Here is a 27,990-nt window from a genome sequence, read left to right on the forward strand (position 1 = left end):
GGCCCAACCCTAAGCATTATAAAGGTTTTCTCTTCTGGAGGTGAGATAGGGCATATTATTTCCTGGAATTTTGCAGGGTTGCAGGGTTGGGGAAATATATCCATGATGAGGAATGGCTATGTTTCTTTTGTACACACAATGTTATATGTATGCAAGAAACATGGGCTCTAAATCCCCTGCATATTCAGGGCTATGCCACCTACTCTTGCCCGGCTCGACAGGGCAAGGGAGGAAGGCCAGCTGGAGGAGGATTGATCTGGGTCAAGCCATCATTGTTCACATCTGTTAGATGTGCTGTTAATGTCTGTGGCGCTCTCTTGGAACTGCATCTCAGCTTAATGGGGGGGAGCTCTTAGTGATACATCTATTCAACTGTCATATTGAGGTTTGATTGATTGATTGATTGATTGTTTATTTATATAGCGCCTATACACAAAGTGTTTCAAAGCGCTTCAAGGAGGGAGAGAACATAGGAAAATACAGTTACATTCAATAAAAGTCCTTGAAATAATACAGAATGTGAAAAATAGCTATCGTAATAGGCCTGACGACATTTCGGATAGTGCAAGTGCATAGAACAGATAGGGCAAAGAGGGAAGGGAAAGAAGGAGAACAAAACAAGCAGTAACATTACTATGCCTGACAACAATTGATGTAGTGCAAGAGGTAAACAGGAGGAGGGAAGGAGGTGGGGGGGGATATGAGTGGGGAGAAAGGAGATGAACAGACACACTACAGTACAAATTTGCCGGCAGCAAATTAGTAGAGCAGGGGGTGAGGGGAGGAAAGGAGGAGACAAGGGGAGGAGGAAGAGGAGAGACAGACAAGCTGCTATCAGAAGTCATGGGAACAAATGATAGGAGTAAGTGCTAAGTGGGGGGAAGAAGGAGAGGAGGGAGAAAGAAAGAGGGGTGAGGAGTAGGAAAGTGGCATAGAAGGGGGCAGTGGAGGGGGGAGGGATGGAAGGCAATTTAAAGGGGGCAGGGGGGTACACGGACCTAAACGAGGGGGCAAGGCGACGGGGGGTACAGCAGTAAATCAAGGGGCGATGGGGCTGACAGGCAATACACGGGGGCAAGGGGCAGACGGACACTCACGGGGGCAAAGGGGCAGACAGACACTCACAGGGGGCATTACTAATGCAAGTACTTGCATTACTAATGCAAGTACTGTGTTTCAGGGAGATGCTGAAGCGTCCACTTCAATTACAACATCCCTCATAGTAGATCCGGTGCCAGAGGTATGTGTCTTCACATTTCAATAGGACAAGATAATCTGATCATATTTACATATCGTGTAATTGTTGATATGTACCTTTGTCGTCTTTCCAAATTGTGTGTCCAGTTTCCAATCTTTTCGTCCTTACTAATGCAAATACTGTGTTTCAGGGAGATGCTGCAGTGTCCTCTACAATTACATTATCCCTTGTAGTTGTTCCGGAACCAGACCTTGCAGTTGATCCAGAGCCAGAGTAATGCATACTGACAGTACCATCTAATGAGAGAAAGTCGGTCTAATTATATGTGTAATGCAAATGACTTATTTAAATGGATACTATTTTTTATAGGGATGTATACAAGATCCGTATATTGAACCGGAGGCACGTGGATCTGAGTCGGTGCGCCAGCTTGCTGATGTTGATGTTAGAGTAAAGAAGGTTTCAAAGAAAAGAAATAAAAATAAGGTTAGTTATAAACACTTTATATTTTTGGCAATTTTTTTGTGCTGAGGCCTTCATTATATGCTTTTTTTAATGTAAATTGTACAACAGTGTATATTGGAGTTACACTGAACATCCCTTTTCCTATCTGTCCTATAGTTGCCTGATGGAGTACAGACTATGCAGACACATACAGCGATACAAATGACAGATGCTGCTTGCCAAACTGTTTTCACCATTGAGACACGGCGTGTTTACACTCGAGATGCCTATGTCCAATGGCCAGAAAATGAATTTAATATGACCAGCGAATCAAACAAAGTGTTTTTGGAACATTGCTACAATGCGCCTGCTCTGCAAAATGAAGGTGAAAGTGAATTTATAGTAGATAGTTTTACATTTCTCAATGAGCACTTGACACAATCGACACCCGCCAAAAAAATGCCCTGCAAAAAACAGTCCACATTGATGTTTTCTCCAATCCATGGTCAAGTAATAGATGCTGAAATGACAGAGACTGAAGCATCAACACTATTGACCAACGAAACAGATAAAGATATTGACTATAGTATGTCCAGTTTGGGTGATATGTCCACAACAGTTCAGTCCGAAACAACAGTGTTGCCGGATGACAGTTTAATAAAAGAGGCCAAATACATAGTATTCGACAGCAGCTTGATGGAGATTATAAAGATGCTGAAATGTGTGTGTTCAGTGGGAGGGGAAGTATGTGGAAAGCCATTTGTGAGCATGACTCGTCTAACACAAGGCAGTAACCTCAAAATACATGCCACCTGTGAAAAGTCACATACAACATTTTCATGGTCCGCTCAACCGATGCTGGGGAAACTGCCAGCGGGCAATCTACTGTGTGCAGCAGCTTTACTTTTCACGAAGTTATACAGTTTCTTTCAGTTTGTGGGACTACATTTCATTTCTAAAACGCAATACTACAAATATCAACATGATTATCTATTCCCTGCCATTAGTGATGCTTGGAAAATTGAACAATGGGCTATTCAAAGTACATTCCACGGCAAACGTTTCAGGCTAGCCGACGATAGACAGTGTGACAGCCCCGGATTTTCTGCTAAGTACTGCACCTACCATTTTCAGGACAAGGAAAGTAAGAGAATTGTGAGTTTGGTGGTTATGCAGGTGGCCATGGAGAAACTTGGTTTTATAAAATCGCTGGAAGATCTACAGTTGAACGGAATGCAAATCGACCTCATAGCAACGGACAGACACATTTCAATAGCCAAGACAATGAGAGAGCAGTATCCAAATATTAAACATCAATTTGATGTATGGCATGTTGCCAAATCAATTAATAAAAACATCTCGACTGCAGAGAAAAAAAAGGTTTGGAAAGTATTTCACAATGGTCCCAGTCTTTCAGCAACCATCTTTGGTGGAGTTCCAAAACATGTGATTGGTCTGTTCCATGTCCACCCAAAGCAGAGCTTGTTAAATCGTTCAAATACCGGTTGAAATGATTACTGTCTGTTTTTATTTTTCCAAAAAATGTTTCTATAAACTGTACAAATAAAGTATGCAATTTGTCTTTTGAAATCTATCCTCTCATTCCTTTTCTTAAAAACAATATTACAATTATTACGATTGCTTTCACATTTCACAGTTTAGTCGAGCTCCTGTGGGACCTTCATTTTTCGAGTTAATGACCAAGGGGTAACAGTGTGTAAGAATATTTGGGATTTGGCAGTCTCCTTGCAATAAAGTTCAGCAAAAAGCTGAATATCTGCTTGTCCTACAAAAGGGATCAGACCTAGGTCACAAAACATTCTAGGCACACAAGAAGTACTGACTGTGCAAACATGCCATGGGGTACGAGGCCATGAGATAAGCAGAGGTGGGCCTATCACTAGACACATTTTGACTCATTTTATGTGTTACATCGACTATAATTTGGGAATAGGGGGCATTCTGTTGTTGGCAATTTTTCCCCTACAGCTCAGCAGTGCCACGAAAAATGAGCAGTGATAGCCCCCAATTCCCTCTGCCCATGCTTCAAAATTCATGTTCTCATGGATGAGTTGACACGGGATGTGTCAGGTTTCCTTCCCCTATTCAGGCTATTTTCCCTTATTCAAGTTTCTTTCCCATTATTTCTCTTTTATTATCCTTTTTAGATTAGCCTTGTGTGGGTGGGAAGTTTTCTATTGTAGTTGATTTGGCCTTAACTTCCTGATTCAGAATCCTGGTTCTGACCCAAGGCAAAATGGAGTTTCACAGTGACAGCTCTGATTGGTTGGAAAACACTGCTGAACAACAATGAACATTCTAAACTGTCACTCTTTGCCTTTCATCATCTAAACCCCAGCTGAGAGGATGTGTTTAGTGGCTGCTCCTGCTTTAGACTTGGGCCTGGTGGATTTTATCCTTCAGGCGTTAGCAGTTGAGTGGCTACTTTCTTGGGGGTTTCAGGAAAAGCTATCAGCTGTAAGGAATTCGTTTTGAAGACAGGAAACTCTGAAGATCTTTAAGAAATTGTGCTGGAGATAAGTGACTTTGTTTTTACTGCAGCTCTGTTTATCTTAATGACATTTAAGTGAGAACTCGTAAAATTTAACCTTTGAATTTATATTTTTGAACTTAGCGCGAGCGAGTGTTTTCCAGCGCGTGTGATTCGTAGCGCGAGAATCGACTCGTCGCGTTAGAACTCTATAGCGCGTGTGCTTTCCAGCGCGTGTAATTCCTAGCGCGAGAATCGGCTTTCCGCGTGAGAACTCTATAACGCGTGTGTTTTCTTAGCGCGTGTGCTTCCAAGCACAAGGATCGGCTTGCCGCGTGAGAACTCTATAGCGCGTGTGTTATCTTAGCGCGTGTGCTTCCAAGCGCGAGGATCGGCTTGCCGCGTGAGAACTCTAGCGCGTGTGTTTTCTTAGCGCGTGTGCTTCCAAGCGCGAGGATCTGTTTGCCGCGTGAGAACTCTATAGCGCGTGTATTTTCTTAGCGCGTGTGCTTCCAAGCACGAGGATCTATTTGCCGCGTAAGAACTCTATACCTCGTGTGTTTTCAAGCGTGTGTGCTTCAGCGCGAGAACTCAATTGCGCGTGTGGTTACGTGCGCGTGTGTTTTAAAGCGTGTACTCGACCGCGTGTGAACTCTTTTGCGCGTGGGTTATAAGGCGCGTGTGTATAGGCGCGGAAATTCATTCAGCAGGGAGTTTACAAGTGCGTGTGTTATCTGCGCGTGATTCCGTTTGCACATGAATTCTGCTTCGCGTGTTTTTACAAGCGCGTGTCTTTTTTGGCGCGTGGACTTTCCTTACAGTGTGCGTGTTCTTCAACGCAGGAAGTTTCTAACGTGCAAATCTTCTGTATTGAGATTATCCGCGTGTGTGTTTTGCACGTGTTTCTTCAAGAATTCACAAACTTTATTGAATTGTAAAAAGTTTGAAAACAAAAGAAAAGTTAGAAAGAAAAGAAAGAAAAAATAAAGACAATTTAACTGAACAACTAATGAATTTTGGAAAAAAGGCAAAGAGCAAAACTTTCCAGGTTTACTCAAATTAAGAAGTTGCTGTGAATTTCAAGAGTCTCAAGTAAGAGAGATTTTCAGCTTCTTTACAAGCTTCTCTAAGAAATTTCAAGAGAAGAACCAGGTATGATTCTTAATTATTAGTTAAGGATTTAAAGTCTTTGCACTCTTAAGGTTGAGTAAGTAATAAAAGGATTTGTATCTGCTTTTCTTATATCCTCTGCAGGTTCAGCTTTGGTTAGCCTTGACGCAGTCAGCCTGGTGTTGTTTTGTTATCCACTTCCCCCTTTCCCTTTGGGGTTTAGTTTGCAGAGCTGAATTGAAAGCTAGTTCTGAGAATTACATTTCAGGGGGATTGTCGGGGGTTCAGCAGCTTCCGCGGATACAGGACCTCTCAGCCTGACAGGATGTTGCAAAGTAAGAATGTATGTTCATTTTGAGTGAAGGTCACCAGCTTTGAATTTTTTCTTGGGATGTGGAGGCCCACGCGTCCCGCGCACAGTATAAGGTTCTATTGTTTTTTGACCTTGAGAGACAGGGACCATTCCGAAAGGGATTGAATTGAAGGGGGGTGTGTGATAGCATATGATATGATAAGGTTTCCCATTCCGAAACTGGACCAAGTTACATATAAGTTCAGTTTATGAAAAATCGTTAACACGAAGAGAGGAGTCTGCATTATGGTCTGCATTACGCCAAGAAAATGGAAATGCCGAATATAATGTAAGTTTCTCTTTAGACGATTTCATACCAGAACTATTCGAAATACGAATAGCTGTCCGTTATTGCTTGGTGACATTGTACTTGTTCGTTCTGTGTGGCATATTGCAATGAAGTGCTAGTACAACCTTTGTGTCTTGGGCTATCTACCGGGCACATGAGCAGGCCAGCATTGAGACGCATGTAGACCACCACTCGTTTCTCCCTGGTCCTACGCTAATAAATCATTACATTGTTTTTGCACCTCGAATTCTTGTCCCTGTTTACGCATTACGTTTAGAGCTCAACATTCTCGATCGCACTATCCTCGGAAGCTAATAGCAGAGTACTTTGATATTCCACTTTGTATTCTCTCGGTTCACATTGTGTCACTTCCGCGCTAATAAAGAAAATGATTAATTGTAATAAAGATCGGCTACTGAGACACATTTCTATTTTTATCTTTTGCAAACAGGTACATTCTGCGCTGTTCTGTGCTGTTCTGCGATTGTCATCTATTCCGGACCCCGACCGATGGCGTCTTCAACCGCCAGCTGCAGCTACTTGTCAATCACTGGATCTACTTAACCGTACTTTGGGACGACAGACAAAGTCCAATATGCCCGTACACAGTACCGGCGATTAGGAGCAACATAACCTTTACGGTGGTCTAGAGCCAAGTTCATGCACCAGCTTTTTAATTCACAGAGTGACCGAAGTGCTTCATTTAGACAAAACGAACTCCCTGTGTACCCAAAAAGAACAGCGTGTGACTCACGATAAACATTTGGGGATTTATGGAATGAGAGCAAAGAAAAAAGTTCAGTTTTCATTGATTATGTCAGACGCCTAATGTTATCGAAACATTTAATGTGAAATAAATGTACTTTACCAATTGTACAGTCTTGCTGTTTCCTTTTAAAGTACAGTTTCATATTCCTAATTGTGACACCCTGTGCTGTGAGACGATGTGTGTTGTTTTCCGGGTTCAGAGTCTAGTCGCGTTGATGACGACTGGGCGCGTTTGGCTACGCTGCCCAGTAACGTCACAGAGAGAGACGGAAAATATCAATGATTTGGTGATGTCAGGGGGATATGATTTAGTGCTGCAAACGCAGGTCACCTAGGCCGATGCGGCAAGTGCTAAGATTATCACAAGATGGCCATGTCCTGCTGCCTGATTTTGCTTGTGTTCAAGAGACGAGTAAGGTGCATAGGAAATGTTTGTACGATCGTTCGAATTATGGTTAAAAGCACATGGCCGAACCATAGGGACAATAATATTTCTGACTGCATCATTCCTTTAAACCAGATTACCCAAAGGCCTTCACAACAGAGGGGGAGCGGCTCTCGTCGTTCCTTTCTTGGGCAATCTCGCTCCCCTCAAAACCAGTATGGTTAGGAAACAACTGGTCATTAGAACAAGGTTCTAACACCACCACCATGTATCCTCCTAGAGGACAACGCCGTGGAAAAAGTAGAGGCCGGAATTCCACCCCCAGAGGCTCCCCGGCCTCAGGTCAGAAATTGCCCTCAAATCCGGGTCCCCTTCCATGCCTCCCCGGTCAGGGGACATCTAACATCATTCCTTCATACATGGGAGGGGATAACAACAGACCAGTGGGTGCTCAAGACCATTGTCCACGGGTACTGCATAGAATTTTGCTGACTACCTCAATTCAGGCCGGCAAAATCAAGACACCTGATGCCAGAACACCTATGCATCCTGTTGCTAGAGGTTGAGATCCTGCAGGAAAAGAGGCCATAGAAGTCGCCCCTCTTCTACAGTTAAACAAGGGTATTTATTCAGTGTACTTCCTTGTACCCAAAAAGGATCTCACCATACGCCCTGTGCTAGACTTGCACCCAGCGAGCAAATTTGTCAAACCTCAAATATTTGTTATGGTCACTTTGCAGGAGGTAATCCCTCTGCTGAAACATGGGGGCTTATAAGGCAACACTTGATATGAAAGATGCATACTTTCCTATTTCAATGTTGCCAGCACACAGAAAATACTGAAGTTTCATGATAGAGTACAAGCACTATCAGTTCAAAGTACTCCCCTTTGGCATTGCCTCAGTGCCAAGGGTGTTTACAAAGGTACTGGCAGTGGCAGCAGCGCACCTGTGCAGAGAATCCATTCCGGTTTACCCTTACCTCGATGACTGGCTCATAATAGGGGATTCCTGTGCAACATGCCTGTTGAACACGCAAAAGATGATAGATGTCTTATTCAGCCTGGGATTCTCCATCAATGAGAAGAAATCCAGCCTAGACCCCATTCAAATTAAACAGTTCCTTGGAGCTCTAATTCGAACATAAAACATTGTCTTCCCCTCCAATGAGAGGGTTCTAAACATGCTGTTACAGGTCCTTCAATATGTAGCCGTTCAAGAGATGACGGTACACAAAGCCATGCGACTGTTAGGAATGATGGTGTCCTGCATTTATTTAGATCCTCACGCGCATCTGCGCATGCATCGTATGCAAGAGTGGCTCAACAGCCTGTGGTGTCAGGCCAGCGGACAATGGGAAGATCTGGTAGTTCTCTTGCCAGCCCTCATTCTCTCTCTGCAGTGGTAGTCGAGGGAAAACCTCTTGAAGGGAAAGGCCTTCACCACCCCTGCAGTGGATGCCACTCTCATGGCAGACGCATCTCTCACGGGGTGGGGGGCTCATCTGCTTCAACAGACAGCGCACGCTGTGTGGTCCCCATAAGTAGCATCCAAACACATAAATCTGTTGGAGCTGTTAGCCGTATTCAAAGCACTGAAAACCTTTCATACACAGTTACAGGGGAAGACAGTCTTGATTCTCACAGACAGCACCACGGCCATTTACCACTTAAACAAGCAAGGGGGCACACACTCTCCAGGGCTATCCAAGCTGTCCCAGAACATTTGGAAATGGTCTCTCAAACACAGGATATTCCTGTTGTCTCAACATGTTCCAGGGGAACTCAATCTTCTAGCGGACGTGCTCAGCAGAGACTTCCCACTGCCCGTACAGTACGAATGGCAACTACACAGAGACATCGTCACCAAAGTTTTCGCACAATGGGGTTTCGCAGAGATCGACTTGTTTGCACTTCTGAAGAATGCTCAATACCAATATTATGCCTCCAGATACTCCCCAAACCGATCCAAGAGGAACGGTCTCTGGATAACATGGTCAGGGAAATTTGTTTACACTTGTCCACCAAGTCCCCTACTCAACAAGATCGTGCACTAGATTCACCAGGAACCAATCACCATGATATTGGTGGCCCCCGTGTGGGCCCGCCAACCCTGGTTCTCTCATCTGATGGAGATGTCCCTAACTCCTCCAATGAAACTGCCTTGCCCATACAACATGTTATCTCAGGAAAAGGGGGAAACACTGCACCCATGCCCGCAAACTCTGAATTTAGCGACCTGGCTCCTGAGGTCATAGAGTTCGGGCATCTCCAACTTCCTCAGAGATGCATGGACACACTAAGGGAGGTGTGAAAACCTAACAGCCGATATTGCTACTCAAGTAAATGAAAGTGCTTTGTTATCTGGTTCAATTCGAAGGGCGTCAATCCAATTGACTGCTCTCCTACTCACATTGTATTGTACCTGACTTATCTACTAGACTCAGGCCTGGTTTTTAATTCCCTGAAGGTTCACTTAGCTGCTCTCTCAGCCTAGACTACGTCACAACAGAAGGTGTTGTGGTGAAAAATACCAGTTATATAGGCTTTCATAGAAGGGGTTAAAAGGATTCATCCCCCCATTTCTAACCTGGCTCCCGGATGGGACTTAAATGTGGTATTGACTAGACTTATAGGGTCTCCTTTTGAGCCTATCCATAAGGCAAGTCTCAAAGATGTTACCTATAAAACAGCCTTCCTAGTGGATATCACTTCTATAAGGAGAGTTCGTGAACTACAGGCCCTTTGAGTTCTAAACCATTTTGTTACAATTCATAGAGATAAGGTGCTTCTGAGGACTCACCCTAGATTTGCACCTACATTTTTTTCCAAGTTCCATGTAAACCCATAGAACTGCCTACTTTCTTCCAGAACCCCACTAAGGGGGGCGAAAGAAGCTTACACACATTAGATGTGCGCAGGGCAGTCATGTTTTACCTGAAAGAACTAGACCACTGAGAAAAACAAACCAATTTTCAGTTTCAGTGGCAGCTGGCGGAGAAGGGGATCCTGTCTCTAAGTCAGCTATCTCAAGGTGGATAGTCAAATGCATCACACTTTGTTACACTCTTGCGAAGAGAGAACTGCCCTTCAAGCCTAGAGCACATTCTACTCGAGGCACTCGGGCTTCTATAGCATTCATTTCAAATGTTCCCCTAAAGTCCATTTGCAAAGCGGCAACCTGGAGTTATGTACACACCTTTACAAAACACTATTGCCTAGACACTCATTCTAGATCTGATTCTCAGGTGGGACAAGCAGTACTAAGACATCTTTTCACTACTGTTCCTTCTCACAACCCTCCTCCAGCTCCGGGTACTGCTCGCTAGTCTATGAACAGCATGTGGTTCTAAGCTGATTAACAAGCATCAGAAGACATGCATTACGTACTGTAAAATAATTTCTGATGATTTTATCTGCTTAGATTCACATGCGCCCACCCTTCCTCCCCGCTGAGATGGAAGGTACATAGATGTCTTACTACTTTCTCTCTTTTATGTATTCACAATAGTCATTAGGCTCCCTCATGGCAGAAAAAATACAATCGGAGGCACCTCGACACGTGAGGGATTTTGGGTACACTACACGTCATGTTAGGGATAGTGTTAGAGGCACGCCCATGTCGACGTCCCCTTTCGATTCTCGAAATACAAGATGCAATACTCTGCGGTTACCACTGGATGTCAGACTATATGCACAGCATGTGAATCTAAGCAGATATAATCATCAGAAATGCTATTACAGTGAGTAATGCATGTCATATACAAGAAGGGGTGTAGAGAACTACCGGGCAACTACAGGCTGATATCATTACCTGACGCGAATGGGAACATTTTTGCCATGGCTGTACTAGGGCATCTGGAGACCTGGATCAATGAGCACAGTGCGATCCACCATTTGCAAGCAGGGTTTCAGTCTAGTAGAAGCACAATCCACCAAAGCCTCAGTCTCCGGCTAGTATGTAGTAAATATTTGCCCTTGCAGAAAATGTATTTATGGTCCTAAAAACAGCCTATGGCAGAGTTCCTAGGGCAAAGCTATGGGACATGCTGTAGAGTATGTCCATGCCACCATCTCTGTTAAGGGCCATTCAGGGCTTATCTCAGAACAATAATAATGATAATAATAATTTAGCATTTATATAGCGCTACAAACCCTCAGGCATCTGAGCGCTGCTTATTATTATCCACGGTGTGTGGTGCTCATTTATCGAGCTCGGAAAAATGAAAGGCTGAGTTTGGCCCTGCCGGGATTTTAACTTGCCTCAGCAGGCTCTAGCACAGATGTCAAAAGGAGCACCCTACTCGCTGTGCTATTGAACTGGCAATGTGACGGTGGTCAGGTGGAAGATAGATGGGAGTACCATCAAGCCCATAGCAACAGAGATGGGCATGAGGAAAGGTTAGGTGTTCTGTTTATGTATAAATGAGGTGTGCATGAGGTTGCTGGAGTTCCCATCGGATACTCCCATCGCTGGCGGGCGATCAAATTCTGATTCTCTTGTTATTTCACTTTCCCCAGGTGGACTCAAGTTGCAACTAGCTGAGTCTGTGAATTTTAACAAGACAGCGGACCAACAATAAACACAGGCAAGTCGAAAACCTTGCTAGCTAAAGGGAATCGAACCAAGCACAAATCTAGGATAAAACTGGAATTGAATGGAGAGCCCATTCAACAAGTGGCTATTTATGATTAACTTGGTTTAAGAGTGAGATGATTGGCGATGGGCTTCACAAATAGCCAGGTACAAGGTATAATGGTGCGATCGCTAGGTTCACCCATGAGAATGGAAGTGGGCCAGTTAATGTGTCCATCGAGCTGTAGTCGAGGCAGGCAGCTCTGAACGGTGCTGAGCTTTGGGGGGCATGCAAATTGTGATTCACTTTCAGTAATTGAAAATAATGTTGTTAAGAATGTATTAGTTTTGCCAACAAGTGCCCCTAACCTGACAGTTTTCATGGTGATGGGCCTTCAGAGGTTGGATATACTGTGCATGTCCAAACCGATGTAGTTTTGGGCAAAACTATGGACAACAGAAAGATTGCTTTAATGCAGGGAGGCAGTGATGGACCTCACCGACCACACAGGAGAGACCTCCTTACCATGGTCTCAGCACACAAGGAAAACAATTGCATTCATAGGGTTAAGTGCCTTTTGGTCTCTACCAGATTTGATGAATTCTTTATTCATGCTGTTGATCAAATAAGCACTGAAGACCAAAGCTAAATGAGGCCTCCTGAATCTGGTGAATCAGAAGCCCAGACTAAGGTATTATTGGGACTGCAAATTCATCTTTGGGTTTGACCAGTACCCTGATGTTGTGCATCTTAAGTACCTGAGAACATAATATGTTTTATTGTGACTGGGTATCTTAGCAGTAAGGCAATGGACTGGCAAATGAAATGATTGGGGAAAGGATGCATGCCCACTATGTCGAATAACACCTGACAGTACTATTCATTTTATTCCAATCTGCCCAGGATACTCAGACCTCAGGATAACATTTGTAAATTCTTTAATTCTGGCAAGACTAATCCGAACTGCTGAATAGGACTGAAACGTTGATGTGACTTCGCAGACAGCTTAGCGGCTCACTCCGTGTGGCTAAAATATTTCTAGAGCATGGTGGAGGAGGATGGCTAAAATTATATTGACATTACATATGAGCCCCATCAATCCGCTAGGTTGCTCTTAACATGTTATCTGGCCTTTATGACAAAGCTCATGATGTTTTCAGTAGATTAGATAATGTCTTCCGAAATTAGGTGATCTTATTATGCGTTCGTTTTAATGTGATATGTCAATACTTCTGCCAGCTTTTTTTTAACTCAGGAACCTGTCTTTAAATGCTGTGTACCCATATGATGGGGATGTTGCCCTCAAATTAAAACAGAGATTACTTGTACCGCATACATGATGTATTTAAGATCCTCATATTTGTATTTTATTGTTGATGGTGTTTTTGATTGTTTGTGCTTTCATGGCTGAAATAAAGCTGTTTGATTTATTGTAAAAACAAAGATGAAAGAGTAAAGGAGACACATTCACTTGACCCATAGATAGATATAGGGACTTACCAGTGCACCCTAAACTAAATGAAGCAAGTGAGGCAAAAAGGCCCCACTCTCACTTCAAATCATCCTAGATCCAGATAAAAAGAGATAATCTGGGGGCCACCATAGAAGTCAGTGCAGGAAAACAGTACACAGAAAATAAATCCCTAACAATACTTATGCATATGTGTTTTAGAGGAGTCGGGTCGCCCGAAACACAAGTCGCTTAATTTTCAGTTAATGCAGGTGTTACATTCAGGTTAAGTGCCTGTCACTTTCAGTTTTTGTAAACAGTAAAGTCAAAGAAAGTGCTCGTCTACAGTTATAGAAAGGGAAATTAACACTTAGTTTCCAGCTGGTAAAAACGTAATCCTTTAAACTTCAGTTATGTTTTATTTTGTGTTCAAGGTACAGAACAGCCATCCAACCTTACCATGGCAATATTGCACATCCAAATGTTAAATAGTAACAATTTAAGCGATGTCAGAGGTATGCATGTCTGATTCTTACATGCTTGGCATGTGACTGCCTGCGTCACCGTCTGCCAGGTCTGTGAGCAAGTAAATTCCTGCCACTAACTTGTTTTGAAAGTTTCTTCATAAACCTCAATAGTGATGATGTAAGGAGCATCAGAACGATGAAGACCTCCATCATGCATACTTGACATGTTTCTGACTCTTCTCTACCCCCATTGGCCTTTCCAAGTTAATTGTGTGGCAGCCAAAAACACTCTCTATTGTAAATGTTCCTTCCTACCACATGTCGCCCAACTCAGAAGGATATCAAAATGTTGCTAATCTGTCCCCGCTGTATCAGCCTTTAGAGGTACGTGCCTGCATGAATTCCCAATATTCTGATAGACATCTTACATTCTCTAAACGTTGAAAGCAGACCCAGGAAAGTCTGACGTGGGAATGACTGTGGCCCAGTCCTAGACTGGTACAGGGTTGATATCGATGTTCCTAAAGCATAGTTTTTCACTTGGTCTGAAAAAGTAAAATAGCCCTGACATTGGAACTAATTTGCATGGGTTGGACTCACCAGCGCCTCATTCACAAAGGCTCTTGGACAACAACACCCGCCCCCCCCCCCCAAGCTCCCTTACATTCCCCATTCAGGACAGGATGCGCTTATGCCAAGTACATCCTAAAAATGCTGCAAGTATTCAATCCCCTTCCTCACATGCGGGCAAGTAGAGGAAGTAGAGGCAAACACACTGGCAGGCTCACTCACACAAGGGGATGACCTGTACAGAGACACCAAAAAGTACAGGACACACACACACACACATGCACACTAACACTAACACTATTATTCAGGCAGGTACAAGTCAGAGGCATTGGGCACACACGAATCATACACAAAGGCACTCAGCATCATACACAAAGGAAGGGTCGCGCAGAGGCAAGTATACACATATGTCAAGAGTGTAGAAGCCCTGATTGTTATGATGTTTAATAACTAATAAAATGATTCAGGTAGTTCTAGCTCAAAAAGGGTGGTCTGCTAACCAGATCCTCCCTTTAGCCAAACTCCATGCCAAATACATGATAACATGTGTGCCCTGCTGAATGAGTCTCGTGATCTGTGGCACCCGCTCTCCAGTGGCACAGAGCAGGCTGAAAGGTTGCAGGGCCCAATTTGACTGCGGATGGGACAGCAATGTCACTGCAACACAGGGGGTGTAGGGAAGATACGCACATCTGTTCTAAACCTACATAATTATCATGAACCGTTATCCAGGTGACAGTTTACTCTATAATCATACGCCATACAAGGGTCTGGTGGCTGAAGGTTCACATCATTAGTAAAGCCACATCTGATTTATAGCATACAAGTTTCAATCCTGTGAGCTCAGAAATCCCTCGGAGTCTGTGTGGATTCCATGATCCTGCCTCTTTGCATTCCTGTGAATTAGACAAAAGGGCATCACTTGACTCTGTAGAAGGGAAAGTAACACCCTCTTGTCAGGCCTGGGATCTCCCAACGAGACAAAAAGGAGAGCAGGGCATCAAATAGCTAATTGCTCTTCATTCTCCGGAAGGTCTTCCCATTCTTTCCCATAGCATGTGAGGCCCCGGTGGTCGCAGCTTTGGTTTTGAGTGTACTGGACAATTACAATTCGCTCTATCTGGCACAGCCTTGCTATTTCATCAAGCGTCTAGAACTACTCCAGAATGCTGCTGCCAGATCTATTCTTCGCCCCCCTTTTCAGAGACCATATGTCTCCATTGTTAAGGCCATGTGCATTTTACATCAGGTTTTTCATGGCCTCGGGGCAGAATATCTGCAAGCTAAATTCTTGCACTATGTGCCCACTCACTCTCTCCGATCACAGGCAGCTCTTCTTGTAGTGGTTCCCCGGTTCAGGCATCGATCAGGGGAGCAAGCCTTCTCTGTGGCAGCTGCTAAAGCTTGGAATGACCTTCCCCTTGCTCTACTTGGGACTGCTGACTATCTTGACTTGCACTGGATACTGAAAACGACAATATTCTAGAATCTGACATATCATTAAAATCTCCTTTCATGCCACCAGTGCCATGATGCCTTTGGGGGTATTTGCGCTTAATAAGTTCTGTTAACATAACAAAAGACTGCATCACACAAAGGGGCTGCTCAACACAGATCATTTAAAGTTGCAGGCTGAGAAGGGGTGTGTTCGGACAACCAGGAAACACAGATAAGTTGGGATAAGGGTTCCTCTATTTGTCTTTTGGCTGGCTTGTCTTTCTTTCCTGTCCCCTCCAATTACTGCACTAAAGGGCAATCTAGGTATGCTTGCTTTCCACAATCTCCTGTGGTCCCTCGTCTAAAATAAAATGGAGTGTCCAACCTCGTTTTTCATTCACTTTTGGACCGTCTAGGACATAAGGAAGAGTTAACTTGGACCTCTTTTAGAAGAGTTGATCTTCCTGTCCATTGAGGTGAAGAAGGAGTGTTCCAATAGCAGAGGCAAACTTTGCTTCCTACCCACTCCCAGGGCACATTGGGGTGGATTTTGCTTAGAATCAGGACCTGTCTCTTTGCACCAAAGCTCCCTGAGCTGATAGGAAAAATCAGTGTCTGAAACAGTTCTGAAAAGCCAGAACTGCTGATTTTGCTAATGTTGTTGTGTTTCTATCGGTAGTGTAATGCAAGGAGTTGCCTGTAGGTGCTGACTCACTTCATAAAAGAAAGTGATGGAAAAACAAGATGGCATAGAGAAGTTAGCATTTTAAACATTGCAGGCTAGCTAGTGTGTACCCCATTGTGAGTGACTAAAGTTGGTGTGATCAGTTCTTCATTTTCTGTAAAGTAATAAGTGAAAGTAGCTTGCTATTGGCAAGGTGTGTTCCAAAACTGTATTTGTCCATTTTGTTTCTAGCTCATACATTATCTGAAGAATGTTCGGTTTAGAAAGAATGGAGGTGGTGAAGTATTTTTCAATCAAAATGGTGAAGTTCCTGCTCAGTACGACATTATCAATTTTCAACAAAACGCAGAGGGCTCCCTCAAGCACGTGATAGTTGGCAAGTACGACTCCAGCGCCCCTGAAGGACAGACCCTTATCTTCAATGCCAGTAAGGTCTTATGGGCTTCGGGGATCACTCAGGTAAGGATAACCTACAATGGGGTGCATTTACTCTAAAGCTGATATGCTGCAGGCAGAACCTCGTTGGCTATACCACTACACTTTCTGTTCCCAATTCTGCACTTACCTGTTCCGATTTTACCCACCACTCCTCCCTGTGAACAAAATCCCACTGGCTTCACCTCGTTCTCCTCTCACTCCCCTCCCTCACTCTCCCCTCAGTCTGATAGGCTAGGTGTAGCAGTTTTTCCTCTCCCCCTTATTTGTTCAATTATATTGGCCTTGTAAAATCCCTATGTATTCACAGACCTACTCCATCTCGGTTTCTTGTTCCTTCCTACTCCAAACATGTCATCAAATTGTAAAACACCCAGACATGTGATAGACACCATTGCGTTGTGCTCTATGTGATGAGAATTGTTGAAATATGAGGAAATGTGAACTCATTTGTTCTTTTGTTGTCACAATGTTTGCTGTAACCACTAATATTTACATGAAACATGATTATGTAAACGGAAAGGAAAGTATATTAAATTATTCTAGAGATGGGTGATAATAATGGCAAGGTTCCGACCACACAGGTTTTGCAATGGGCTTAATTCAACCAATTCGTTCAGTCCTTGAGTTCATACATCTCATGGGATTAATGTACAATTCATGAATATCTCATGCATTTGTAATTCATATTTTGCTCAGGAAATCTTCATGAAACACCCCAACAATCGGAACACAGTAGAAGTGTGGACTCTGAGGTTGTTTGGAGGATAGTGAATGAATGCATAGGTTGACTTATAGCAGCATGTTTGGATAGTTGGGGGGTGGGGCATACTAATAATAGAGTCATTATTTACCATTGGTGATCATCTCTTGTGGCCTGATTGAATCTGTGATCTCCTGCAATTTTCTATTATGTAACAGTTTCGACACGTCATTATTTTAACGCGAGTTTCTTTGGTTAATGAATGACCAGTCATACGATCAAACAGCTGGTAAACCTGAAGAATTGAGTTCAGTCCTGGAGACCTCATCTGACTCTTTGTCTCCAGTGCTGCTAGTCAAGTTTGAATTACTGTGTCCAGATTTGGAAGCCTGGTTTGGAGTATTTTGACCAGTTCTAGAGGAGACAAATTATCGGGCATTAAACAGTAATAAAGTGCTCCATTAGGGTCTATGCATGCACACTTGCACAATGCCATCCTGCACCACCATGGATCTCAAACGGTAGGCAACAGTCTGGTCATCATTGTTGGTGATGGCCAAGTCACTGGATTGCCCCACCACTCATTGGGCCTCATTATGAGTTTGGAGGTAGCCATGCCGTCATTACCGGCATGGCTACTTCCAAACTCGTTTCCGGGAACCGAAAAAAGGGAATTACCGGGCCATTCTGACTTTTGCAGGCCCGGTAATTCCCATTTTCAGGACCCGGACCCGGTACGTCCCCATTCCCATTTCAATTCCCATAGCGCTCAATGGGAACGGGGAGGATGCTAACAAAGGACCCGTTAATGATGGGTCCGCTGTTAGCATCCTGGTCTGCTCGCGGGTGCCGCTATGCATGTCTGGCAGGACCAGATGTGCATACCACCACCCGCGAGCAAACTCATAATGTGGTGGCCCGGAATGAACCGTGCCGGAACCTTACCGGCACCATTCAAACCGCGGCCGCCAGGGTCATAATGAGGCCCATTCTGGCGGGTTCTTACCTCGGCTCTGTCCCCACGGTTATTTAACAAGTAATTGAGCACACTCTGCAAGTTCGTAGAATATGTTGCTGTATAATTTCAACTCTAAGCAGAGGTTCACCAAATTGTGATCTAGAAGGTCACATTAAAGCGGAAGAAAATCTGAAACTGAATGATCAAGTGATACCTCCCTCTGGACAGGAGTGAGATAACATCCCATTCTTCGCAGAAGAAGTACAAGGGAAAGCTTAGACTTCCGCATACTGTGCCCTAATGTGTACCACAAAATGGCTCAGAGGTATTTCAGTCATACATAAAGGAAAAACAGGTAGACATTAAATAGGATCCCTCCGTCGCCCTTATAATTGTAGCATGGATTGAGAGCACGATTTCTTCTTCAGAGATGTGAGTCAGCAGAAGGAGTCAACAATAGTTCAGTAAATAATACATTGAAAGGAATGTCTAAGCAAGGTTCTTTTAATTCTATGTTGTTTACCCAAACACAGATAACAACCAAAATACTAAAAACTCACCTCCGTAAAGAAGAGCACGTTGATAATTCCGGGTAGGTCCATATATATAATACATATTGTACATTCTTGGAAGTATACGGCAGGAAGGAAAATTGTAGGCACGCATTAATAAAATGGTAAAACATAAATGGTTACTTTCAAGCTATTATTAATATGACATAAGTCATTTATAACACGCCTGTACACAAGTGTTTCTATGCACGACAAGACAAAGAAGGGAAGACAGAAGGAGGACAAAACAACAGTCTTACTAGGCCTTGTGTCATACAGATCGTGCAGGTGCGGAGGTCGGGGGCAATTGCCAAGGGGGGTGTGGTGGAGAGGAGAGGGGAAAGTGCAAAGGAACTCTTAAGTGCTGCCAGGGAGGTGGCTCATAAATGCAGAGAGTCAGGGGACTTAAGGTTTGCAGATACAGTCCCTAAGTGGTTGAGTTGCCCAGAGGCAGTGCAAGGGCAACTGGTCGTGCAGGAGTCTGGTCCCGTAAGTTCAGTGGTTGGCCAGGTAACTAGTATGCGCAGCAGACAGGGACATCAGCAAGGGAGAGTGAGAGAGAAAGCAGAAGCTATAAGGAAGGTCTTGAGTTGCTTCCGGAACCTTAGGTGGTCCTGCTCAAGTTTGAGAATGGCAGGGAGGCTGTTCCAGAGCGAGACACCAGCAGAGGACAGAGATCTACCCCCCACTCTCTGCCTGGAGAAGCGTCTGACTCTCAGAGACTTGGAGGTGAATGAGCGGAAGGCTCAAGAAGCAAGATGCTTAGGAAGAGAAAGTTGGATGTAGTGTGGTCCCTGGCCCAAGAAAGCCTTGTTGACAATGCAGAGGGTCGTGAACTTGATCCTTGCAGCCACAGGGAGCCAGTGGAGAGATTTCAGGGCTGGAGAGGTACGATTCCTGGGCTTGAGGCCAAGGACAAGTCTTGCAGTCCTGTTCTGGATTAGTTGCAAAGGGCGAAGAGTAGAGGCAGATAGATTTAGAAAGAGGTTGTTGCAGTAGTCCAGCCTAGAGAGGACCAGGGCTCTGGAGACAGTGGAGGAAAGTGAGAAAAGGAAGAATACCTTTGAGGAGGTGCTGCTGACAGTGCGACTTCTTAGTAACATCAATGATGTGAGGAGAGAAGGAGAGGGTGGAGTCAAAGATGACACCAAGGTTCTTAGCCTCACAGGAAGGTGCAGGTAGAGGGCCCAGGGTGGGCGGCCAGAGTGGGAGAGGGAAGTCAGGAGCAGGTGTCTTAATGAGGAGGATCTCAGTCTTACTGGCATTAAGACAGAGATTGTTGGAGGCACACCATTCCTGAATTGCGGCCAGACAGTCAGGTATGAAAAAAGGAGCTGAAGAGGCTGAGAGGAGCCTAAAGGAGAGCTGGGTGTCATCCATATAACACTGAAAGGTAGAACAGAAGGTACAGATACAGTGGGCCAGAGGTGCCAGGTAGCGGTTAAAGAGCAAGGGGGAGAGGTTAGACCCCTGGGGGACACACATGTAGAGGGAGAGATAGAAGAGAGGAAATACCCAAGTTGGAACGGTGAGAGTCGATCTGAGAGAAAATAGGTCAACCAGGCTAGGGCCTGACCAGAGATACCCAGACAATTGAGTAGGATGGCATAGTTGACTGTGTCGAAGGCAGGGGATAGATCCACTGCAGGTGGTGGTTGACGTTGGTATTGCGTGAATGTGTTGACGAGCAACTTGAAAGTTGATGAATCAGGTATATTCAGCTGAAATGTGTGGATTTGCCAAATCAGCTGGATACGGTTCGATCAGCAAGAGAATGGCTTTGAACTTGAAGTCTTACCTGACACTGTGGTTGGGCTCAATGAGGCAAAGTATGGTCTCAACGTGTGTACCCCTTAAGTGCTAAGGAAGTGTATGTCCTTCCTGAATTCCAATAAGGAATCATTGTAGGGTCTGTCCACTCTCGCAGTTTTATTAAAAACACATCTTTTAGTGTCAAGGTACTTTTATTCCTAATGTTTCCATAAATAGCGTTTGTAGACTATGTATCTCTATGTACCAAATATTTAAAAACAAAACTACTAGCCTCTCAGTACAATTATTAAGAGACCAAAATGAAAACTGCAAGATTTTCCATAACAAATGCTGTCATGACCATGAATGCATTATTTACTGACTAACAACCCTTTTGGAGGTCACTTTTTATTTTTTGATTTATAAAATGCATACCTTTTTATTAACCAGGACTTTTTAGATGATTAACAATTGCTTGTGTTGCTAAGTGCAATTAATTGGATCCCGGGTCTGTCCAGATTACCATGCATTGCTTGCACTTCAGAAAATTATGAGGACATCACTGTGTTTTCGTAGATATATTCATCACAGTTGGGCTCTTTGGCTAGACACCAGAAGACTTAGTACTGTGGCAGGCACACACCAGATTCCAGTAACACTTTATACCATGAATTGAGCAGGCCACAAAATAGCAAAACCACCAGAGATGCTCATAGCCTTACTATTTTAGGTGAAAACTGTTTACCTTTGTAGCAACAAGAGACACACATTTCAGACTTTCGCATTGGTGATATGTATGAACAAGCAACACTTAATTTCATCAGTGCATGGTGTTGGAGAGAAGGGAAAACAAAACATGCAATTCCACAATGACACATTTCTTTCAGGTTCTGGAACAACCCAAACTGACATGTATTAATATTGAGTGAACACGGCCTTAGCTGTGCCCACCTCCGCTTATTATTGAGTTAGGAAAGAGATTAGAAGATACCTTATCTGCACTTTGACTATGAAGGCAAATGCACTATAGATATAGCTCCAATCCCCATTTACTCCTTGTCCGTTAGCTTAGGTCAAGTTAGTATAAGATTAGATATAATGAACTCCCTGCATCACATACCATCCCCAATAACCAATTTTGATTCAGGCAACAAGCTACATCATTGGGTACTTTAGAAATAAAGGGAGCTATGCATTTTGGGTCAGTTTGACATGGCCACATTATCCCTGCAAGAGATTGAAGTTAATATTGTCCCTAATAATACTCACTTTACTTCACTTGAGACTTTGGTGAACCCAGCACTTCAGACCTGGCTGCAGTCTGAGCTCCATTTGGCAGCTGCCCCACCTTCCCGCAGACGGAATCTCAGTCACTGGCTCTGCACAACCACACAAACCACACACACAGTATAACGCTTTCTCACTGTCAGCTGCCAACAGATATAATCTCAAAGACGGCTCCCTGCAGCTTTCAAGGCCTTTGATGTATGTATTATTTATTTATTTATTCATACATTTGTATAGCGCATAGACCCAAAGGTACCATGCCACTTGACAGGAATTGTGAGAGGTATTAGTCAAAGACAGTAAATAGCAATGAATACATAAATACAGTAAGTAAACAGCAAAGTCCATAAGGTGTGGGACCATGCCAAGGGTCACAAACATAGGGTTGTATCTTGAAAACACACTCTAGTGAAGTCCCGCCTCATGGTATGGGGGCTACTTCAGGTATGTAAGCAAACATGAATGACAGAATAGGTGTAAGCACACATTCTGGCAAAGCCACGCATCATGGTATGGGGGCTACTTCAGGTACGTAAGCAAACATGAATGACAAAATAGGTATTAGCACACATTCTGGCAGAGCCATGCCTCATGATACGTGGTGCTACTACAGGTATGTAAGCAAACATGAATGACAAAATAGGTGTGAGTGAACAATCTGGTAAAGGCACGCCTCATGCTACAGGGGCGACATCAGGTATGTAAGCAAACATGAATGACAAAATAGGTGTGAGTGTATATTTTGGCAAAGTCACGCCTCAAAGTACGGGGTCTACTACAGGTAGAAATATGCTCGGAGCAGAACAAGAAGGCCCAGCTTTCCCACTCGATGAAAACAGAGGCTTGCAAATGCTTTCTGGTAAGCCCCAGATCTCTTTCAAAATTCTGAAACTAAAATCAAAGTCCTTACAAGAAATCAGAGTCTGTTAAATCTCAGCCCAGTTTTCAAGTTTCAGCAAGCCAAAGATCAGCCACAAATCCAGCCAGAAAGAGCCCCAAACAACATTTGGAAAAACTCAGGTTCACAAGCCATGTATTATATTTTATTGTATTGTATTGTATTTGGTTATTTATATAGCGCTCTTTCCCCACTTGTGTGACCTTACTGCGCTTTGCAAAACCCCATGCCAAAATCCCCTCCTTCCAGCTGACACCCCATTATAAAGCCTTCTCCAGAACCTTGCCTTTCTCCTATATCACATATAGATTCTGAACATTTGTACCCACCTATCTGATGATATCAGTTATCACCTCCTTCAAGCTCCAGCCCCTTTCCTGTGTCATTTCTAACTTCAACACGTGACAGAGCCTTCGCAAATCTACCAGCCCTTCTTGCACCCATCTTGTGTAATTTTCCAAGCGACCTTTGGGCAGCATTCGGTACATCACCCCATAAAGTAACATATTCCTACCTTCCTCTTTTCTGCTCGGAGCAATAGGCATTTATCATGAATGCCCCTTTTTTGCAATCTCACAGCACCAGCTTTGAATCTCACCTGCAAATGCAGTTTTCAATCTACGCTTTATTTTCTGCAACCGGCACCCACAAACAGCGTATTTGTTCATACGCCTGACACAATGTTAGTATGTCAAGGCTTGCAGCCCACAAATCTAACCCCTACATCAGCTGTTTGGTTGAAATCACCCCCATTTCAGTTCCTAATACTACAGCCACTGCCGTTGTTTATTTATTTATTTATTTATTTATTTATTTATTTGGATTTGTAAAGCGCACTAGCAGCCCAAGGGCATCGAGGCTCTGTTGCATGAAATTTACTTAGTTACATGATATTGAGTTAGTTACATAGGGATACTTGGCTCTTTGTTACAGTGAGAATGTTACAGTTACAGTGAAAGGTACAAAAACAGTCAGTCTGGAGAATGCAGTATTCATAGGAAAAGTGGTGAAGAAGGTAATTAGTTAGCTAAACAACATGGTTTTAATTAATTTCCTGCAGGCTAAGTGTGACTCAACATTTCTAACCTGGGGGGAGAAGTAGTTCCAGTGCGTCGCTGCTAAAACTGGGAGACTAGATCCTCCTGCCCGCACTTTAAGGGATTTAAGAACGGATATCCTATTAGTATAAGACATTCTTGTGGGTCTGGTAGGAACCTATCTGCAGTTTGGTAAGGTTTTTAGTGGACGTCCCCAAAAAGAGGGCATTGCAATAGTCCAGCCTAGATCCAATTATTGCTCTTGCGATGGTGAGACAGTTCTGTTCTGATAGAAAGGGTCTGGCTGCGTTCATCAATTTAGAGTGGTAGGCTGAGGTTGATGCAATGGCATTGACCTGCCTGTTCATAGAGAGGTCAGAGTCCAGGTAGACCCCCCCAGTGTCTTTACAACTTGCGATACAGGGATTGGCAAGTTGTCAATTGTAAAAGAACTGTATTGTTTGTCCAGTTTCTTGAGGGTGGCAGGAGATCCAATTAGCAGAAGCTCGGTTTTGTCACTGTTAAGGCATAACCAGTTTTCTGCCATCCAGTTTTGGATGGTGGAATATATGGACTTGACGGTAGCCATATCGGCTTCATAGTCACCGGTAAGAGGGATGAAGACCTGTCTATCATCAGCATAAATAGTGTATGTGATGCCCAAAGCGTCCAGGATGTGGAAAAAAGGCTTGGTAAACAGGCTGTACAGGGTGGGTGAGATGCAGGAGCCCTGTGGGACTCCTCATTTTATGAAGCTTGGGTGGGAACAGGCTGAGTCAGAGAAGACTTTCATAACCCTTGCCTGGAGAAACAAGGTGATCCAAGCAATAGCCGTAGGGGAGAAATTGGCAGCGGAGGAGAGATGGTGACATAGTGTATTATGATCCTCCAAATCAAACACTGCAGACAAATCAAGGAGCAAAAGGGGGGCAGGTTTTCCTGCATCTCTGAAATCGTCCGTTTGATTTTGTAACTCTAGGAGTGCAGTTTTGGTAGCGTGCCCCGGGCAGAATCCTGACTGCCAGAGGCCGGGCAAGTTGTTAGTCCCAAGGAATGGGACTGCTGTAATGGTTCTGTAGTTCCCTGGGACCGTTGGGTCAAGTGTTGGCTTTTTGAGGAGAGAACATACCCATGCTTCCTTGAGGCCAGTATGGACTTGGCCTGACTGCAAGGAGGCGTTAATGAATGCTGTGAGGAATGGGGCAAGGGGAAGGGCACAATCTTTAATCAGTTGAGCCGGGCATGCATTCCCTTTACAGAAGGATGGTTTTATTGATTTTAGGAGGGAGATAACTTCTTGTTTGCTCGTGTCCTTGAACACGAAAGGGGGGAATTACCAGCAGTGCTATTTTGTGATTGAGATATTTGGTGGCTAAGGGCCTGTTGAGGGGCTAAGATTTTATTCTTGAGCGTGTTGAGTTTGTCCCACATAGCAGTTTGGATAGTGTTACACCAGTCTTCATCTTTGTGGAGTGATGGCGGGGGGTGGTAGGGGTTTCCAACTCCCTGAAGATGGCAAACATTTCCTTCGTTCCTGAATTAGCATTTGCTATCCATGAGTTGAACGAGGAGGATTTTGCTTTGATAATGGCAGTTTTATATTCTTTGGAGATAGTCTTAAAAACTAACTTAGGTGAGTCATTTGGATTTGCTTTCCAATGGGAGAGTGCTGTCCTTTTCTTGGCCTGCAGCTCAAGCAGTTCATGGGAAAACCAGGAGTTAGAATGATTGGAACGCTTGGCTTTTTCTCAAGGTGAGCGGAGCAATGGCATCAACTGCATAAGTGATGACGGTTTTGAACGCATTGGCAAGAATTTCTTGGTCACTGGAGAAGGGGGCCTGAAGGGCCGGTACTAGGAGGTTCGGTGTGAGCTTTTCCTTTGTGAGTTGGCGGAAGCTTCTAGCCTGTGCTGAAGTTAGGGGGTTTGTTGTTTAACTGAGCTCCTAGATGCATTAAGTTCAAAATGAATGGAGTGGTGATCAGACCACGGGATAGGGGAGATGTCCGTGACTTTGAGGGAACAGTTGTGGTAGGCAACCTAATCAAGGGTGCAACCTTTATTATGGGTGGGTTCTCTGACGGCGTTAGTGAACCCTAAGGTAGATAGTGCTTTACAATGGGAGGCTGCTTGGGTGTCGTTCAAGTCATTGAAGCCGAGATTGAGATCTCCCAATAGAATAGATTGGGAGGTTTTCTTCAGGTTATCAGACAGAGCATGAATCAGGGCATCCTGGAAGTCTGAGACCGGCCCTGGTGGTCCATAAATAATATGGAGTGCAATGGTGCAGTTAGGGGAAACCTTAACTTTAAGAGGAAGATACTCACAGTTATGGCAAAGGCCCCCTTCCATCTTTCTTACAGCCATATTCTTGGCAATAAGAGCTACTCCTCCGCCTTTTTTAAGAGGGTGGTCTTGCCTAAAGATATTGTATCCCGGTGGGATGGTGAGGGCAAGGGCTGGGCCGGAGACCTCTGAGAGCCATGTTTCAGTAAATATTAGCATGTCAGTATCGCAGCTTGAAATTAGATCATGGACATCAAGAGCATGTGCCGGGAGGGAGCGGGCGTTAATGAGGGCACATTTAAGAGGAGCAAAGGGTAGGGCATAATTGGAGGGACTAAATACAGAGCTATCAAAATTTGATTCAGGCAGAGCAGTAATCACAGAGTTAGGCATAGGCAGGTCATCATTGGTAACATTAGGCATGGTATTAGGCATAGGCAGGTCATCATTAACAATGTTGGGCATGGGCAGGTCAGGCTGTTTAGTGTTAGGCATAGACAGGTCATCCTTCATAGTATGGGGTGAAGGCAGAATGGCATTTGGTGGATTTGGGCGCAGCAGGACATGCAATGGTGTACTTTGACTCAAAGGCACAATGGGGGCACTGACAACTGACATATCATGATATATATTGGCTAAATCATAATTAGAAACATTAAACACAGGCAGGTCATCATTAACAGCGTTACACATGGGCAGGTTAGGCTGCGCAGTGTTAGGCGTAGGTAGGTCATTATTCATAGTTTTCGCTTGACAACACATGCTGCTACTCCTAGTTAGCCCGGCACTGTTTGTCATTTTGAATAGCACACACAGTTCACATCACTACTGCATATTGAGTATGTTTATACAGGATACTGTGATTTAAACATAGTCGACCTCATATTGGTATTTAACTCTGGTGTTGCTTAACATTACTCCACCGTTATACTCACTATGTCAGCACGTTAACCAAAACTTTTGTCCGTCCATCCCTATGGTGACCCTTTGTTATACTTTCTATATGTACTGCATCATCCTCCATATTGGCCTCTTGATCCTTCTGAGCACGAGTACTACCTTAGTGCCTTTAAAGAGTTGTACACTCACACCTACATTTCTTTAACAGGTCCAGGTGCCCTGTACCGCATTGCTTCGCCTCACCCGACCTGCACCTATAACCCAAACATGAATACCATTCTCAAAACCTTGTTTTCACCTTGCTCCACTTCCCATAGAAATAGGAAACTTGGCTCCAGCTTTACCACTGCCACTAAGTGCTGTGCCCAATCCAAAACCTCTAAGATCAACAGACCTAACACAACCACCAACTATCATCACTTCAACTACCTATCATCCCTAATCTCACGCCAAATGCCCCTACTGTGCCTCCCCAACCTGAAGTAGCCACAGTCAAGGGGGCCCTTATCAGCGCTAGATCTTTAATTGCGCATACCCTAGAAATCTCTGACCTCATCACCACCAACAATTTAGATGTGAGATTACCGAAACATGCCTCTACCCCACAGCAGGTCCTGCTCTTATGCTAACAGTCCCTGATGAATACAACATCATCAGATCCGATAGAATCACTAAGAGGGGCGGTGGAGTAGCCATCATTGCTAAAAACTCCCTAGCCCTCAGAGAAGTAGATAGCACCAGCTTCCCTTCAGGAGAACTCCTCTCGGTGAAACACCCGCTCTCATCAGAGCAGACATTCCTCATTCACTCCATACATAGACCTCCTCCAGGTCCACTATCCCCCTTTGAGGAGACATAGCTTGCCTCCTCTCCCTAAACACAAAACCTAATTCACAAATCCTACTCTTAGACGACTTAAACCTTGGACTCCACGACAACTCTGACACTAATGCCTCAGTCATC

The 27,990-nt window shown here is 44.1% G+C and overlaps 1 protein-coding gene across 1 annotated transcript in view; it reads left to right on the forward strand.

Annotated features, from left to right (window-relative positions):
* LOC138468728 (extracellular calcium-sensing receptor-like) overlaps window positions 1–27,990 on the forward strand; it is a 146,301-nt gene that overhangs the window by 82,470 nt on the left and 35,841 nt on the right. The window contains exon 4 of the mRNA XM_069609024.1: window positions 16,453–16,680. Within this exon, the coding sequence (XP_069465125.1) occupies window positions 16,453–16,680 (228 nt within the window). The remainder of the gene's footprint in view (window positions 1–16,452; window positions 16,681–27,990) is intronic.

Source organism: Ambystoma mexicanum, chromosome 1p (assembly GCF_040938575.1).
Source record: "Ambystoma mexicanum isolate Mex_15411 chromosome 1p, UKY_AmexF1_1, whole genome shotgun sequence".
NCBI classification, from domain to species: Eukaryota; Metazoa; Chordata; class Amphibia; order Caudata; family Ambystomatidae; genus Ambystoma; species Ambystoma mexicanum.